The sequence below is a fragment of the Ceratotherium simum genome, chromosome 5 (assembly GCF_057802395.1).
Source record: "Ceratotherium simum simum isolate JZ-2026a chromosome 5, ASM5780239v1, whole genome shotgun sequence".
Classification (NCBI taxonomy): domain Eukaryota; kingdom Metazoa; phylum Chordata; class Mammalia; order Perissodactyla; family Rhinocerotidae; genus Ceratotherium; species Ceratotherium simum.
This window is the reverse complement of record NC_141904.1, coordinates 22257258-22275483: the sequence shown is the minus strand read 5'-3', so window position 1 is coordinate 22275483 and position 18226 is coordinate 22257258. Positions and strand designations below refer to the sequence as shown.

At 35.3% G+C, this 18226-nt stretch overlaps 1 protein-coding gene across 9 annotated transcripts in view; it reads left to right on the top strand.

Moving 5' to 3' along the window:
* ANKRD28 (ankyrin repeat domain 28) overlaps nucleotides 1–18226 on the top strand; it is a 184874-nt gene that overhangs the window by 131047 nt on the left and 35601 nt on the right. For all 9 annotated transcript variants that reach the window (XM_014789767.2, XM_014789756.2, XM_014789763.2 and 6 more), the window contains 6 exons: nucleotides 1111–1311; nucleotides 2958–3045; nucleotides 8166–8308; nucleotides 11051–11263; nucleotides 16428–16506; nucleotides 17454–17568. In XM_014789767.2, coding sequence (XP_014645253.1) covers nucleotides 1111–1311; nucleotides 2958–3045; nucleotides 8166–8308; nucleotides 11051–11263; nucleotides 16428–16506; nucleotides 17454–17568 — 839 coding nt within the window. The remainder of the gene's footprint in view (nucleotides 1–1110; nucleotides 1312–2957; nucleotides 3046–8165; nucleotides 8309–11050; nucleotides 11264–16427; nucleotides 16507–17453; nucleotides 17569–18226) is intronic.

The following is an 18226-nucleotide window of genomic DNA, read 5'->3' as shown; positions in this document are numbered from 1 at the left end:
CACCTCTCCAGTCTTTTGCCAGCCTTGTTAAATACTCGTGCTGTTTCCCATGTTTCAAACAGTTCTGATTACTGTTTATTTGAAAGGCTTAAAAAGCTATGTATGAATCATGGATGATAGTGTTTTATTCAGTATTCCTTGCTACTTTGCATATTTATAATTATTTTACACTTTCAAACACTTTTACGTACATTATTTTTTTTGCTTTATAGCAGACTTAAGAAGAGTAGTGGACAGCTGGCATTTCCCCTCTTTACAGATAAGAATACCAAGGGTCAGTTTTACTAGACTTTAATAGTTATACCTTGTAAATAACAGAACTGAGATGATTCTCTCCTGGTTCTGATCTTTTCATTTCATATGTAGTTTGTCGTTCATCTGCCAAAGATAAGATTGTCACTATAAGGAGAAAATTTTTGCTAAGTTTAGTGCTGATTATATCACTTAACATTGATGGCTTGCCAGATTCTTTAGGATCTTGCCGTAATTGTAATTTATAGTTGTGTTGTGAAGTTTTCCTTGTGCTTCTGCGAGATAAATCCCTTTGGAGAGTAAACTCTTAAATTGCCTTGTTAACGCCAACTTTTCCACCAGGTAGCATCACAGCAAAGACTTTGTATCTCTCTTCTCTTTCTCTAATGAACTAGGTCCTAGTGATTTTTCATTTTGTAAAATATAACGTGTATGATACTTTGGGAAATGGTGTGTTTTAAATTTTTATACATTTAATGGCAAAGCAATAAATCTGCTCCTTGAAACTGTTCGTATAAATTCATTGTATCTCATCATCTAGAAAAATGAGAGAAGTATTGAATATTTTTGAAGAATATTTGTCAGTATTTCTTCTTGCACGTTTTGATAGAGATTGTTATGCCTTTAATTGGAGGCTAGAAAAAGAGAATGTTTTATCTTGATGCATCTTACATGGCTCTGAGTCCTGCCTTTAGTTCAAAATATTTTGTTTTCTTGGGTAAGTTCCTGCTTGTTTATAGCAGGTTCTACCAGAACTGTTTTTATTTTCTCAGGAAATTTTATTTCCTTAATATATGTAAAATTTCTAAAACCGTTAACTCATTTGTCTTTTATAATTTTTATCTTCATATGTTTTAGGAAGCAGTTCAGATACTTTTGAAGCATTCTGCAGATGTTAATGCTCGAGACAAAAATTGGCAGACACCTTTACACATAGCTGCTGCTAATAAAGCTGTAAAGTGTGCTGAAGCTTTGGTACCTCTTCTCAGTAATGTAAACGTGTCTGATCGAGCAGGGAGAACTGCATTACATCATGCAGCTTTCAGTGGACATGGTGAGGTAGGTGGTATTCAATTAGATGATGATTCTCTCTCCCTACATTCTCTCACTGCCCCCCACTCCCAATTATTAATGAACTTGCCTTTTTTAGCCATTCGTTAGTCCATGATACAAAAATATCTATCTTGCTAATTTTTATCTAATTTTTTGCCTTTAGCAAACCCTCAGACTTCTTTTCATGATAATTCCTGATATAACTTTCTCAAATTTAGAAATTTATTTATCAGATGCAGGCCATGCACTTGAATTTCATAGTCAGCCTGGGGAGACAAAAGACAACACTGCCAACTCTAATACAATGTGAAAAGTATGTTCTGTCATCGTAGAAAAAATAATCTAGAAGAACAGAGCAGTTTCTTTTTGTTCCCAGAAAGATAGTAGCAAAGAAAAGCAGAGTTTAGAAAACATTTTCTTTTTTCTTTCTTTCTTTCTTTCTTTTTTTTTTTTTTGTGAGGAAGATTAGCCCTGAGCTAACATCTGCTGCCAATCCTCCTCTTTTTGCTGAGGAAGGTTGGCCCTGGGCTAACATCCATGCCCATCTTCCTCTACTTTATATGGGACGCTTCCTCTACTTTATATGGGATGCTGCCGCAGCATGGCTTGACAAGCAGTGCGTCGGTGTGCGCCCAGGCTCTGAACCGGCGAACCCCGGGCCACCGCAGCAGAGCACGCACACTTAACCACTATGCCACCGGGCCAGCCCCAGAAAATATTTTCTTATAATTTATTATCAACATTTAATCAAGAATTCTTTGGTGACAGAGTGTCAAAACAATTTAGGAAAATTAGTGTTCCGTTATCTTATACAATAAACATCGCCTAATGTTAGATGTTGTCATAGCAAAGAGTGGGGTTTATATGTATATAGAAAACTTAGGAAAAAGTGAAACATAGAGTTAGAAGAACCTTTGAGACCGACTTGTCCAGTCCTTCATTTTTGTTGGAAACTCAGAAACTCAAAAAGGTAAAGTGAGTGACATTCCCAAGATTTCATGGCTGAGAGCTAGTGGCTGCAGTGTTGTTTTCTCTGTTCTTCTCTGCTTTTGCAAAATAAAGAATCCTTGCCTCCACTGCAGCTAAGGTCACAGGATGTGTCCCTTTTTTGAAATCTGGAATGCCCTTTCCAGTGGGGAAACTACTGTAAATATAGTTAGATGAAATAGAAATATTATTCTTGGTACATTATGAGGTAAGTAGACTATGTAGTGCCTTTGAGATCTAATCATATTATGGATACTACATTTGTGTTTGAATTAAATTTAAGATATTTCTTGAATGAGAATGCATTTTGCATTTTAATAATATTTTGGTCTATAAAAAGGAATAAAACCTGTTGTTAAATATTCCACCTTTAAACTTTCCAGATTTATATTTAGTTGTTCATAAAATACCAAGACACAAAGTGGCATGTTTAAAAGATACTGATGCCTGACTTAGTAACACCCACAGTGAACCCTATTTTCATGTTTTGTCCCGTTATTTATTGTAGTATGTTAAAGGGTCTTCAGTATTTAGTCTAGCTCCTTGCTTTCTACAAATGCAGAAATTCAGTGCCAGAGATATTGAGATGAGCAGTTATGATAAGGGATATTCATGAACAGTTCTACTTCTGAATTTTGGTAAAAGTGTGTTTATCTTTATTCCAGATGGTCAAACTCCTCTTGTCTAGGGGTGCCAATATTAATGCCTTTGACAAGAAAGATAGACGTGCTATCCATTGGGCAGCATATATGGGTATGTACTTTTTAAATTTATTTTTTGACATTATATATTCGGGAAAAGTTGTACATTTTAGTTCTTGTGTTTAGTATAACATCTGTCTTTTAGGATAGTAAGAAGTTACACCATATCTGAGTTTGCTGCCCAAGTGGAACCAGCTTGGTGGGTCGGGGTGGTGGGGGGCGATTGCCAGAACAGGAATGCATTTGGGTCCAGTTCTCCTAAAAGCTATTTGAAATTAATTTTGTTTACCTTTAAAGGAAGAGATATCCTAGACACAAGCCTGGGATACATAATTTAGATTGGTGTTTACTAAAAGCCCATTCTCATACCCATCTTTTTTTTATGGGAATATTTAGGTAGAGGTTATAAAGATGCTCTAAGAAGCCATTAATTTGGGCTGAGCACTGGGTTTAATAGGCATCGTCGTGTTTGATTTCTACAGTAGTAATTTCACAGAAAGAAACTGAGACTTAGAGTATAAGCTTTTCTGCTGTAACATGATAGATGTGTTCTTGAAAAATCTTAGGATCTACAGAATTACGCTCTAAAACTAAGAGTTCATGGTAAAATAGGCCTGGGATAGATCACTCAAAACCTATGCAGCTTTTATTAGAGCACTAATAAAAACATTAATTGGTTCCTGAGGTAACTTGGATAGCCAGGGAGGAGGCAGATCAGCCTACCTCAGGATATTTTAAAATGCACAAAAAGAGCAGAGTAGAAATGCTGGTTTGTGGATGCTAAGATCATGCATGTGGAAGTAGATCTCCAAGCATGGAGGAAGTACAGCCTGCCACAAACCTTGCAAGTCCTGCAAGGCTAGAGTTGTACCCCTGGGAGGAAGCCATGGAGGTAGGCATTCATTTTTCCAAGTTTCTTAAAGTAGAACTGAAGGAACTCCTCACTTTGTAGCCGTGGAGCTCAGGGTTTTTTCTCTTCCTGCAAAAGGTTGTAATTCTGCTTCTGCTATTCTGGCTCCTCTGGCTGAGGGAAAAATCACAGATGGACTGACGTATCTTCTGTGTAATACTGGTCTCAATCCCTGGTTTACCACTCACGCTACCTAATTACGAAGACATCTAGCTAGCCACCCTTCTTACAAGCATAGTTTATCCTCATTGCTCCTTGCTCTTGGTTTTGTCTTTTCCTATCTCTCACTTAAAAAGAAAAAATTAAAGACCGATGGAAAATTATTAATTTTAAAAACTATATAAAATTGTAAAATAGGAAAATGTAAGAAAACAAATGAATTCAAACGAGTTATAGATAACCTCAAGGTCCAGGAAAATCCTTTGCCTATAGTAGAAATAACCAAAAGCGATAGAATCCATCTTGAACTGAAAGTCTGACCTTTAGCTTGGGTGTAAAGGAAGATCAAAAATGAAGGTTCCTGAAGGGTAGTATTCTTGTCAGATGTCCCTATTTTGAAAGCCAAAAGCTGAAAATCTTGGGCTTTGGCGTTTCTCTCACATCAAAGGTTTGTGCCTCTAGTTATGTCATGGACAATTTTCTTTTGTTAATTGAAGGAAAACATTCAGAAGCAAGTCTCCTATGGCATCCTAAAGTCCCCTCCTCCCAGCCTGTAGATTTTCCATATTTTAAGTCTTAGGGACTTTTCTGAATATTCTGGTGTAGCTTATTCTTCAAGACAGTTTAGGAACAGTTAATCTGTGTGATTTAAGACTATATACCTTATGTTAAAGGGTTTAGACATTAAGCAGAGTGCATCAGGCCTTTTACCTCCAAAAAATTAGACTTGCCTGAACAGCTGTTTTCATAAAATTGAAGGCCAGGGCATTTGGTGGTTTGCCTCTGATTGACCTCCCAGAATAGCTGGGTGTATGTATCTCAGGGCCCTTGGGTAGCTTTGTTTTCCCTGATCCACAGAGTATCTCTTTTCAGGTCAATTGTAGATTGAAAAAGATACTCTGTGTTTCTTGGACCTCACTGTCCGTTTAATTTTTGAGCATAAACATTCAGAGATTCATAATTCTCCTTTCCCTTCTCTTCCTTGCTTTAGATGTGGAGAAAGAGGAGTATTGACACACAGCTTCTAAAACTGTTCAGCTGTTCTAGGCATTCATGATTAAAGAGAACTAAACATGTGAAAGTGGGGAGCTATTGACTGGTCTAATAGACAAGCCTGAAGTCCAGGTCATTGTCACCTCTAGGTCATACTCAGAGAATCAGTCAATATTCGTGTAAGAGACATTAGGATTACAGTTTAGTCTTCTTATAATTTATTTCTCCCAGGCTATCTGCCCTGGCCTTCTGTCCCCTGGTTGAGGCTCTCCTTACTTTTCTTTCAGGCTCTACCTGTTATCCTTATGCTTTTATTGAATTCTCTGTCAGTATTCCCCAGCCCTACCTATCTCTAAATGAATTGATCATTTACCCCTCCCTACCCCATATTTGTTCCATGAACCTTCATTAAGATCCGTTTTACACATTCATCTTTTCTGTTGCTTTCAGTACTTTTAGCAATATCCAGCCAAGTTCTACCTCAAATTACCTTACCGTGATGATTTTGACATAGAAGGTACTGAATGAATATTAATTACCTTGATTAGCAACTTACTACATTATTTCTTCTTGAAGCAATGCATACATAATTTGAATGGATATGAAATGGTGTTTTTTCTCCTTTCTTTTCGTAAAAACTTACAAATTCTAAACATAGCTCATTTTACTTTTCCTATACATTCATGAACAAAAGAAAAATGTAGAGAATTTTTCAAATTCCTGACTGAAGGATGATGATTACATTTGTCAAGTTCACATTGCATGGATATAATGTTGTAAAAGGATCTTGTTATTGATTACAGAATTATGTATACCATGCATGTCTAATGGATGCCATCTTCTGAAAATACACCTAGATGAGTTAACTGAAATCTAGTCCCATTGGTGGCATTATTCTATGAATTGACAAGGAAGAGAATTATATGTTCTGGCCAGGGTCCACCTAGCTAGAATAGTATCATGTTTTTCACTCGAGAGCGTTCTTCCCTTTTTTCTTTTAAATAAATCACCCCCAAACTGACTATGGGAAGGCCCCTTCTTCATGTTGTCAATGGTCCATTGAAGGAGTTGATCCATATTTCTGAAATGTTCTTAAATAAATATTTGTCAATTTTAAGATTTTAAATTTGCCTATGCATAGCCCCTTTTTAAAATAGGGCTTTATTGGTGTTAGGAAAAGTTCATACTTCCTGGAGTCTGCTAGTTTGTATGCACAATTAATATGATCTGCATCATTTAGAATGATGTGTTGGTTTTTAACAGTTTTTCTAGTATGTTTGTATTGTGGGCCTTCGAGTCTTAAACATCAAGAGAACTTAGTTTCTTTTTGGCATTTGGTGAATAATATGCATTTGCCTGTTAAAAAAGCTATATGTATGTGTGAGCCTCCTGGGTCTTATATGTCCTTATTTTCACTGGATTATGGTAAAACCCAAGTAGCTGTCTTTCTAGAGCCATAGATCAGAGAGTAATGTGTAGTGAGGGATCTTTTGTACAGTTAATACTCTTATATGGTAGTCGCATTTAATTTAGCACCCAGTCATTTGTTAAGTATTCTTTTGTTTTTTTCCTAAAAATATAGTAGATATTTCTTTTTCGTATTGAGATGGGAAAAGAACTAGCTGAAAGTGTCCACTTCAATTGATAATTTATATGTTAATACCTACATCTGCTTGATTCTTTGTGCATCTTGTATCTCGGCTTAATTTTGTTGAGGGAGGGGGGCCTGTGTTTGGAAGCCTCATTTTTATAGTTATTAACTTTATATACTTGCTCCCTATGAAGGGATATAAAAAAATAGCATCATGAGCAATTTATTTAATGTAACAAATATTTATTGGGTACCTATTTTGTATATAATGCTGGTCTTGGCCCTATGTAATACCAAGAAGTAGAACATAAGAGCATATGATATTTGCCTTTAAAGACATATATTTGGGAAGCTAATAGATAAAAGTAGTTAAAGAGTTAATTAAATAATGATTCGAGTTTAAGAAACCTCACAGGGTATTATATGCTTATTATATAGTACTTATAGGTACATGGTGCTTTTGGCTTATAAGGCTTCTAGGGAAGAGAGATGACTGGGTCAGGGAAGATAGGAACTGACATGGGCCTTCAAGGATTAGTAGCAATGGTTGGAAAGAGACGTCCAAGTAGAACATTCCATACAACGAAGGAATCCCATGAACAAAGGCACAGAGTTGACAAGGATGATAGAGGGAGGAGAAAGCACTGTATAATCTAATTGAATAAAAATCCTTCCAGATACGTGTTCCCCTTCCTGGCCTTCTTGTGTGGTTGGGTGAGGCCTGAGACTAGTTCTGACTAATGAATTGAAAGCAACATCATCTGTGGGCTAGAGCATTTAACTGCTGTTGTGAGACTTTGGAGTCTAATCCTCCTTCTGGCACAGTGACCAGTCATATTCAAGATCTTATTAGCTACATGAGCCTAGGTCCTTGAGTGACTGAGCAGAGCCGTCTTTCCAAGCTATCATAGTGTTAATGAGAAATAAAATGCTAATTTTTTAAGCCACTGAGATTTGGGAGTTGATTGTTAACCACAGCACATATAACTTAGCCTGTCCTGATTGATAAAAGGGTGAGTAGCGAACTAAGTTGATTAAGGACATTTGGTGGAAATAATTTGGAAAAAGAAGTTTTTAGCTGCATGTTCTAAATACCTAACATTTTTAAGAAACAAGCCCCAGCCACTCGCAGATTTTCAAGTAGAAAAAGATTCCACTGAGGCAGAGAAACATAAACTAATGTCTTAGATTAGACCTTAAAAGCTAACTTCAGAACTTGAGAATGTATTAAAACAGCCTTGAAAACAAGATCTAGGTAAAAGGAAGATTATAGATTGCAAAGTTCTCACTGGATAAAATGATCAATTAAATGTATTATTTTCAATTATTAGTTACCTCTATCACCATTTACCAAAATTATCCTTAATTCTTTTTTTTTTTTTCTATTCTCTCTCTGGTTATAACGTGATTTATTGGTGACTTGTCATGCATTATCTAGTTAATTTGCATTTTTACCTTTCTTTGAAGGTATTGAAGATTATATTTCTGTTTATTTCTTTCTTCATAAACACATTTTCAGGTCACATTGAAGTAGTGAAATTACTTGTGGCACACGGAGCTGAAGTGACATGCAAGGATAAGAAGTCTTATACACCTCTTCATGCAGCAGCCTCTAGTGGAATGATCAGCGTAGTCAAGTACCTTCTAGATCTTGGAGTTGATGTAAGTATATAGATTGAGCAGTATAAATGAATGGAGCATTTTATGTTTGTGATTTCATTGTTGGCAGAAGTTATTTCAAACGTTAAAGATGTTTTCACACAATAATGTTTTTGTGTTTTAACCAGATATTTATAGTCCTTTACATAATATATAGGGCACTGATATCTGATTAAGACATATAATCAATCAATGTATATTAAGAGGTAAAATACATTCCAAAGGTGAATGATTGATTGACAGAAGTTTTTTTCCTCCACGTTCCAGACCCTGTAGCTCCATTTCAGCTGTGGAAACCAGTAGATCAGACACACTTGGATTGTTTTTTTTTAAGTGACTAGGTTATTGTTAGTCTAATTTGCCCAGCTAGTCTGATATTCCCTTTAAATGACTGTAGCAGTTCACATTACAGAATATTGGCAGGAGCTAGACAGGAAAACTAGAAGCTCCTTGCCCATCGCTTAACTGTCCCTTACTATATAAATCTGTTTGGTTAGGAGAGATTGCTGCTTTATCTGAATATATTTGATTCTTGAATTGAGATAGCTAAGAATACCTGTAGCTTTCACAAGCCATCATTTAAGCCCATGTACTGTATGCCCACTCTCAGTATATTTACTCTTATTTTAGGTACAGTTCTGACAAATTCATCTGGTTCTTCAAAACACAGATTAAAAGCAGCAAATTAGAAGGAGAGAGGGTAAGGCTCTGCTAGAGGGAGGCAGTTTAGATCAGCTGCAAAAAACAAACAAGAAAAAGGTAGGTGGTAGTCTGGTTGGACAAAGACTACATGGCAGAACTGTACAGCAGAATAAACTCTTAAGGACTATGTGAAGCACTTTGTCTAAAGCAAGCAAGTAGTTATTAAAAGTATGGGGCTTGTGAGAAGAAGTTGCAAAAATCAAAACACCTTGTTAGGTAGGATCTTGTAGAGTGCAAACAGATAAAAGTTTTATTTCAACTCAAAGGTTCCTGTAGCTCTGATTCACCAGAGTAATATAATGCCTTAAAAGACCCTGACCTAGATAAATGAGACGACCTTGTTTCTGATCACTGTTTCAAGTCCATTCTGGTGCAATTTTTTAAACTTATTTTATTGACAGTAAAATAACTTTTGTAAACTCTGGTGACAGAGTGTTCTTTGGAGAAAAGTGGTCAGACTTAGAGCCGTTTAGTGACACGTGGCCTCCATAACAAAGTGAGTGACTTAAAACAACAAATTTAATTTCAGAGTTCTGGAGGCTCTGAGGGAGAATCTGTTCCATGTCTCCTAGCTTTTGCTGATGAATTTCGGTACTTTGACTAAAATTAAATGTTACTTTTTCACTTCCTCCAATTTCTGTTACCAGGGATCTCAGAAAAGAAAATGTTAAAGTTGTGATAAGTTGGGGCCAACTACATGGTTAGAGGGCACACTCTCCACCAAGACTACCCTTACTTCTGACCACTACAAGTTTGGGGGTTTCCCAAAACCACCTTCCAGTTTGATAATTCACTAAAAAGACTCAAAACACTCACTGAAAACTATTAATACTCAGAGTTATGGTTTGTTACACAGAAAATATAAAAATTAAGATCCGCCAAAGGAAGAGACACATAGGGTAGAGTCCAGGAGTATTCTAAACACAAGGCTTCCGTTGTCCTCTCCCCAAGGAGTTAGGACTCCTTACTCTCCCAGTATCAGTGTGTGACAATATGCACGTAGTATTGCCAACCAGGAAAGCTCACCTGAGCTTTGTTTTCAGAGTTTTTATTGGGGCTCCATTACATAGGCGTTATTGATCAACTGCCCACGTGGTTGATTTTAGTCTCCAAGTCCACTGATACTGAGGGACTCAAAGCCCCCACCGGAATCACATGGTTGGTTTATGTGGCATGGTCAGCCCCTACCCTAAGACTATCGGCTGTGGTCAGTCCTACTCTAAGATCCAGTGTAGCCAGCTCCCACCCTAAACAAGGACACTCCCATCAGGCATGCCATACATTACCTCCCAGAAGACAAGAACGAAGGCCAGACGTCCCTTCGGGCAAAGGTCAAATTCTTTACTGCACAAAAGTCATGTAAACTTTAAAGTATTCACCCGCTTTATTTATTAGAAATAGAACGAATAAGAAACTTGAGTTGCATGAATTATTTCACAATATTGAGCGTATTCTTTTGAGCATATTCATTTTGGTAAAATGTCAACATGTAAGGCTGGAAAATATCTAGAGCCTAAGTTTGTTGCAAAAATGAATTAAATAAATAGAAAAAGATGCCACTCTTTTTTAAAATCGTCATCTTTACTTCATTACCAACTTGAACCATTTGTCACTACAACCGAAAAGGCTGGAAATATGCATGTTATTCAATATATCTCAGGATTTTCAATTTGTGTTCATTTTTCATGATTCTTACAGTTAATTCTCTAATTATCCCTTACCTACAAGGCTTATAGGAATACATTATCTTAGTTTTCATTTTCCTAAAATATGTCTCTTGGAATTATTCAGTTTTGTCATGAAGTAGGCATCGTATATATGAATTATATTCCCTGAATGTACAAAATCCATTTGACCACCAAAATGCTGTTGTTAATGTTCGTGATTTTAAAAGAACTTGAGAATTATAAACCTTATCTGTGTATTTATCCCTGTCTGTTTCTCACTTTAATAATTTGATTGCAACCACAGTGTTGCTAAAATAGCTCACAGCAATGATATTAGCAATATACTTTAACACTGACATTTTTTTTCTTCCAATAGATGAATGAACCAAATGCCTATGGAAATACACCTCTTCATGTAGCCTGCTATAATGGACAAGATGTTGTAGTGAATGAACTTATAGACTGTGGTGCTAATGTTAATCAAAAGAATGAAAAAGGATTTACTCCTTTGCACTTTGCTGCTGCATCAACACATGGAGCATTGTGTTTAGAGCTTCTAGTAGGCAATGGGGCCGATGTGAATATGAAGGTATGAAATAAAATCAGAATCCGTACTGTAGAATTGAGGAGTTCACTGTTTAAAACAATATCAATAACAAATACCATTCAGCTATAAAAAGGAACAAATTATTGATGCACACAAGAACACAGATGAATCTTAAAAATATGCTGAGTAAAAGCCTTGCACAAGACTATATACACTATTTCCATTTATAAAAGGTTCTAGAACGGACGCAATTCCATTTGTATGGTGTTCCAGATTCTATAGTTGAAAGAAAAAAAAAAAGAACAGTTGTTGCCTCTGGGAGGAGGGATTGATGAAAAAGGGGCATAGAGGAACCCTCTGGGGTGATGGTAATGTTCTGTATTTTGACAGGCTTTGTGTTATATAAGTAAGCATTTGTCAAAATTCATGAAGTGGTACATATAAGATTTGTACACTCCATTGCGTGTAAATTTTCCCTTAGAAAATAACAAACCAAACAAATGTTAAACCCTAGTTAATGATGGTGCATACCAAAATGCTTAGAGGTAATATATAGTGATAACTGCAGGTAACTTTGAAAAGCATCAAATAATTAGATGGATGGATGGATGGATGGATGGATGGATGGAGAGATTGACATGTGATAATGCTCGTATAGTAAAATGTTAGTGGTATGTATATGGGTTTTCACTGTAATATTCTTTCAACTTTTCTGTTTTGAAATTTTTCACAATGTTAAATTAAAAGACCAATATCAATCTGTTACAAATAAGGAATAGTTGTTTTTTGGTCATAATCACTTTCAGGAGTGATTATTTGAATTTTAGAAATATGTGAAAATTCTGGAGCCAAAATAAATGTACTTCAACTGTATTATTCTGTGGAAAAGCATATGCAACCACAATTTTGAACATCACTGTAATGTGTAAGCATCATTTTAGATGTTCTAAGATGCTTTCCCTGATTGCTCTGTATTAATTTGTCAATTCATTCTTTGAGCACTTGCCAGACCATATCTTGTGGTATGAAGAAAGAAAACCACAGATAAAATTGAACCATTTTAGCATTAGCAAAAACATTTAAGCTTAAAATGTGGTCTTCAGAGGTTTAATTACATAAGATTTCAGCTGCTTTGGTAGGAAGGATGAGCCAGTGTCTTTCAAACTGGTAGAGAAAAGAGTCCATTTTCTTACCTCTCTAACTTGAGAGAAGCCTTTAATGATTCCACTGACCCACTCTGACAGCTGTATCAGCAGCAAGTCCATCTATAATTAGGTCATTGCTCTAAATTGCCATCTCCCAGCCAGAGGACAAACTTTATACATACCACACCCAAGGAAGGAAAGGGCATGATGTGTTGTAAAGAACTCCTATTGTGCTTAAGGTTAAGTGTCTCTCTTAAGAAAATACATTTAAAGCTTTCAGTTCTCAATCAAATCACCTACTAAAGTTTTTTTGATAGTTTAAATAATTACTAAAAATGTATTGATAGTAAGTTTGAACTGCCTGTTTTCATTTAAAGAATTCCTTCTGTTTGGATAATCAGGGCCCAGAAAAATAAACTCTTGTGGGAGAGAAAAATTGTTACTTGTTTGCTCAAAGGCCTGGTAATATTTTTTAATGAAGATTAGGCTATCTAAAAAATAAGATTTTTGAAATTTTCTTAACATTTCTCAAAAGAAAAGATCACAACCAGATTTTTTTAGTCTCTGTGAGACCTGCTTATGATAAAGTGACTGTAGTTAAAATCATTTTTGTATGTTAAATATTAAGTATATGGAATAAGGGAGGCTTACATGTATCATTAGCTGTTACATGTTTTTTAGTTTATATATGCTGTCTTTAGAGGGTAAAAATTAGACTTTCTAATTCTTTGATACAGTGCCATTTAGACATGAATGTTTAATATAATTTGATGATAATGAATCACTTGATTCATATGTCATTGCTTACATAGCTGACTCTAGTATCTGTGATTATTTTTAAGTCTATATTTTCTTTTGAAATGTAGAAATGAGAATCTGTGCTAAAAGAGGCTCACTTATAGTATAATGGTCCTATTTGAAGTTACCTCCTTAATGATTTAGAAAATTCACTGGTGGATTTTACACATGACGAGGGAGTTTTTAAGCAAAGCAGTTAAGATATGGTAGTTTAGATTGGAAGGCGACAAGCTATGGTGTTGGTTTAAAAATAAATTTCATAAAAGTTGCCTTAGTCTCGTGTCAGGATATATGACATCCCGTTTATATGCAATTGTCCGATTACCTTATTGCCAAGTTCCGTTGGATCACATTTACCGTGTTATTAATGACTTCTTAAGGTACCTTCTAGCTCTGAAATTATGTAAAAATTGTTGATAGCTGTAAGTTTTCAACCGTTGAGAATGTGTTCGTTCGAGAATATATCTTCATTCCTGACACCTGTGTTTTCTGTATTTGTCAAATCAGTGCTTATGGAATTATCGTTTGACTAAGGAGCTAAGGCTTTGACACTTGCCTTATGTTATAAAAAATTATATTTGCTAACCCTCATGTTCTCCTTATCAGGTCATCTCTTTCTCCTTGCTTCATCTTTTCCTCCTACCCCGTCCATTCTCCATTTTGATGTTTCTGTCCTTGATCAAGTTGCAGATGACTAGAAAATTAGAATGTGAATTTAGGTTTGTAATTAATTCAGTTTATAAGTTTTTAAGTTGGTTGTCTCACAGAATATACATAGAGGTAAAATGAATGGAGTTTAAAAAGGAATATGAGTCTCGTTATAACCTCGCTTAGCATGAGCCTCACTGCATTGATTGTATCATTTAGATGAATGTCTTTTCCCACCCCACCCTGTTCTTTAAGAATAAATTTGGGTCATATAAACAAAATACCCCCAAATACTTGATTTAAAATTTAAACCTAACAAGTACTGTGGCTTTTTTGTTGTTGTTGCTGTTTTTGGTCACATGTGAAACCAACTCTTAGAATTTTGGTGGGTCTTTTTTCATTTTTTGTTTAAAACTCCTAATTTGATTCTAAAACGATTTAAGGTGACTTAAGAAAAAAATCCACCCATTTTCTCCCCAATTCAGTGAGAAAGAAATGTGTTCTCCCCCCTCCTAACATGTCTTAATGTGGACTTTTCAGTTGGTAATCTGAATCTCTTTTTCCTTTGTATATTTAGAGTACTTTTTATGATCAGTATGTAGAAAGTAAAAATGTTAATCAAATGCCAACTGTAGGCTTATAGTAAAGGACTCCACCACTTATTAGCTCTGAGACCTGCTTACATTGCTTAATCCAGGGCCTATAAAATAGGGTTAATTGTATCTATCTCATAGGATTGTGAGGAGTAAATGGCAAATATATATGAAGTGTTTTAAAACTGTCTGGAACATAGTGCTTGCTATATATATAAATGTTAGCTATAATTATATTTCAAATTTCTCATTTTATGAACTTAAATTTTTATTACACTTTAGTTTTTGGTTTTTGCCTGTAAAAAAAATGCCTGTAAGTAAAAGATTAACATTAAAAACCAAGATATGTCAGGGCTGGCCCCTGTGGCCTAATGGTTAAGTTCAGTGCACTTTGCTTTGGTGGCCCAGGTTCGGTTCCTGGGCACAGAACGTACGTCACTCATTGGTGGCCATGCTGTGGCGGTGACCCACATACAAAGTAGAGGAAAATTGGCACAGATGTTAGCTCAGGGCGAATCTTCCTCAAGCAGAAAAGAGGAAGATTGGCAACAGATGTTAGCTCAGGGCAAATCTTCCTCAGCAAAAAAAAAAAAAAAAAAATCAAGATATGTCATGTAGGGAACATTTTGAAAAGACATACAGACTGGGATCCCTTTATTAAAATGCCTTTGTGATTTTTGTTTTCCTGGCTGAAAGAATAACAACTGGTACATAAATAAAAACACCAAATAGAAATAAAAGTCTGTATTGTAACATACACTGGTGTGTTATATGGGTGTTTTACAAATATTATTATATTTATTCTGTATAACAAACCTATCAGGTATAGGTGGTATTATATCAATTTTCAGTTGAGGAAGTGAAGGCTCAAGAATTGAGGCAACTTCTCCAGAATCTTGGCTGTGGTAAGTGGCAGAGCTGGGATTCACGCTCAGGTTATTCTGACTCCAGAGCCAGAGTTTGCTTGCTTGCTTGGTTTTGGTTTCTTTTGTCACTCTCTGTGTACACACTGCCTCCAAAAGATTGAAAATTCTTTAAGATAACTTGCCAATTGGATGGCTTGTTTGCTTGAAAAAATTAGTATAAAATTATGGAATCAAACACCTATGTAGATATTTATGAAGTTGGTCTAATACTCCATTGTTATAATGACATGAGGATTTCTTAATGCAATTTTAGTGTAAACTTAGAACACTTCTCACTTTTCAATTTTGAATATATACACAGAAGGTTACTGAATCTTGCTGAGGGATTAGAAATTGCAAAACAGTTTCTTTCTTTTGTGATGGTCACATGTATATTTTGATTAACAAAACAATTTTAGGGAAGAAAAGACTTTACCTAACTCAGAATAAAAGATATCACCTAAATCTGGCATTGTTTTTCTTCATATTTAGCACTCCTTTAGAATTTCAGAATTTCTACATTAGATACACACAGTGCACATCCAGTCTTATTTATTATTTTAAGCAATTTGAGAAAATAGCTAATGATATTTATTACAAATAAGTATAAACAAATTAATATATATAGTTTTTAAAGTGAATTATAGTGGCTGAAGTTAATTCTAACATTCACTTTTCCTTGGTCAAGGAGGCATTCAGCATTTCTTACAAAGAACTGTAGCAATGTGAAATTTTTGAAACATGGGAAACACATCCTGGCTGTACCAGTCCGATTATGTGACCTTAGTTGAATCATTTAGTATCTTTGTGTTTCAGTTTCACCATCTATGAAATAGAAATGATATTAAGATTACATCATACCTACCACGCAGAGCTTTTTATGAACTGTAGGCATTGAGAATTTTTTATATATTTGTGCTTTATGATGATATACATGCTAAAAAAATTAGTTTATAATTTTGAACAGCTGTTTTACCTCCATAGGCTTCAATTAAACTTAATGCTTGAGTAATAGTTATACAAAATAAAGATGCAAGAGGATATTCAAAATGAAACTAAAGATTACTTATTATGGATATAACAATAGTTTTAGATCTCTTTTGTTTGATTATTTCAGAGCAAAGATGGGAAAACCCCCCTGCACATGACTGCCCTCCACGGTAGATTCTCCAGATCACAAACCATTATCCAGAGTGGTAAAAAGTATTTCTGTTTGTTTTTTTTCTTAAATGTAGTAAAAACATCCCCAAAATGAGTAGTATTAAGGAATTGTCATAGCAATCTATATATTTTTAATATTTGATTTCAGGTCTCATGAAAATCAAATAATAAAGAATATAAAATGCCATGTATATGTATCTTTTGTAATTTTGTCTTTCATTTATTTTTGTTTTGTTTCCCCCGGATTATAAATATAATTTCTCTAGCAGTTAGTGTTGGCTTTTTTTTTAAACATTGCTAAATAGAAAACTGCCTTCCCCCTGCACTTTGTGTTATATATTAACAAAGACTCTGTTGCCTTTATCTTTTTTCCACTTTTGAATATTTTGAACTATTTTTAGGATCTTCATTTATTTTTTGAACTTGTATTCTTTTGCGTTTGAATTAGTATTAGGCAAGCTAAACTTTTAAATAAAAAGAACTTTTAGGTGCATTACTTTAAAGCAGTGTTTGCCAAGCCTATGTTCCAAGGAACTGTTAGTAGTCCTCAAGATAATAGCTGTTATGGTTTTGCAGGGAGAAAGTAAGAATGAATAGGTTCGTGATCAAATACTTCGTGAAACATTGCATGCGGTCTTCTTGATGACACATAGAATGTGCACATGAAAGCTCTGAAATGTCTTGCTCTAAAGAAATGTGTTTAATTTTGTTTTAATACAGTGGTTTCTAAACTTATTGGACCCCAGAACCCTTTTGTTATTTTTAAATCTGTTAAAACCTTATGCTCAATTCACAAAATTACTTGAAGTATAAAATTTGTAACCCCAGTTTCTGGCCCAATAAATGTACTGTGAGTAAAATCTAGTTAAATTGCTATATCTGTTAGTTTGTGCTTGAATAGCATTTTATGTTACTTTCCATGTAATAGATTTGACTTGATCTTTTTATAGTCTGGTGTCTGACAGTATGTCCTTTATTGCAGGAGCTGTAATTGACTGTGAGGATAAGAATGGAAACACGCCTTTGCACATAGCAGCAAGGTACGGCCATGAGCTGCTCATCAACACTCTTATTACAAGTGGTGCTGACACTGCAAAGTAAGTACTTCCCAGGGTGTTGATAGCTGCTGCAGGGAAACACAGAAGGAAGTGAATTGCGGTTTTCTAGATATTTCAAATAGAAATATGAATTTTGTCTTCGATGTTATCCTAATTGCTTGGGCTTTTTCCTTTTTGTGTTGACAATGTGATAGAATAGAATTAATATGATTTCATTTGGTAAGCCAGCAGAGTGTTTTTCTATTTTTTACCTCAGTTCTTTATAGATTATGAGTAATATGCAGTTTTGATCAGAGCTTTTCATTTTTGTGGTTTATTTTTGTTTTTCCTGAGGAAGATTCGCCCTGAGCTAACATCTGTTGCCAATCTTCCTCTTATTGTATGTGAGCCGGCACCACAGCGTGGCCACTGACACATGAGTGGTGTAGGTCCACACCCAGGAACCGAACCTGGGCCACTGGAGCAGAGCACACCACGCTTAACCAGTAGGCCACTGGGGCTGGCCCTGTGGTTATTATTTTTAATCTAAAATAAAAGACTTGAAAAAGCGTATGTCCTGAATACTTTTCTTTTTCATCCAAATAATAGACGATGATTTTCAGACTTTGTGCTGCAGCTCAGGGATTCCTTGGTAGCTGCTGCAAAGGATCCCTTGCCCCCTACAGAACAGCTCACTTTTATCTATTTTATATATTAA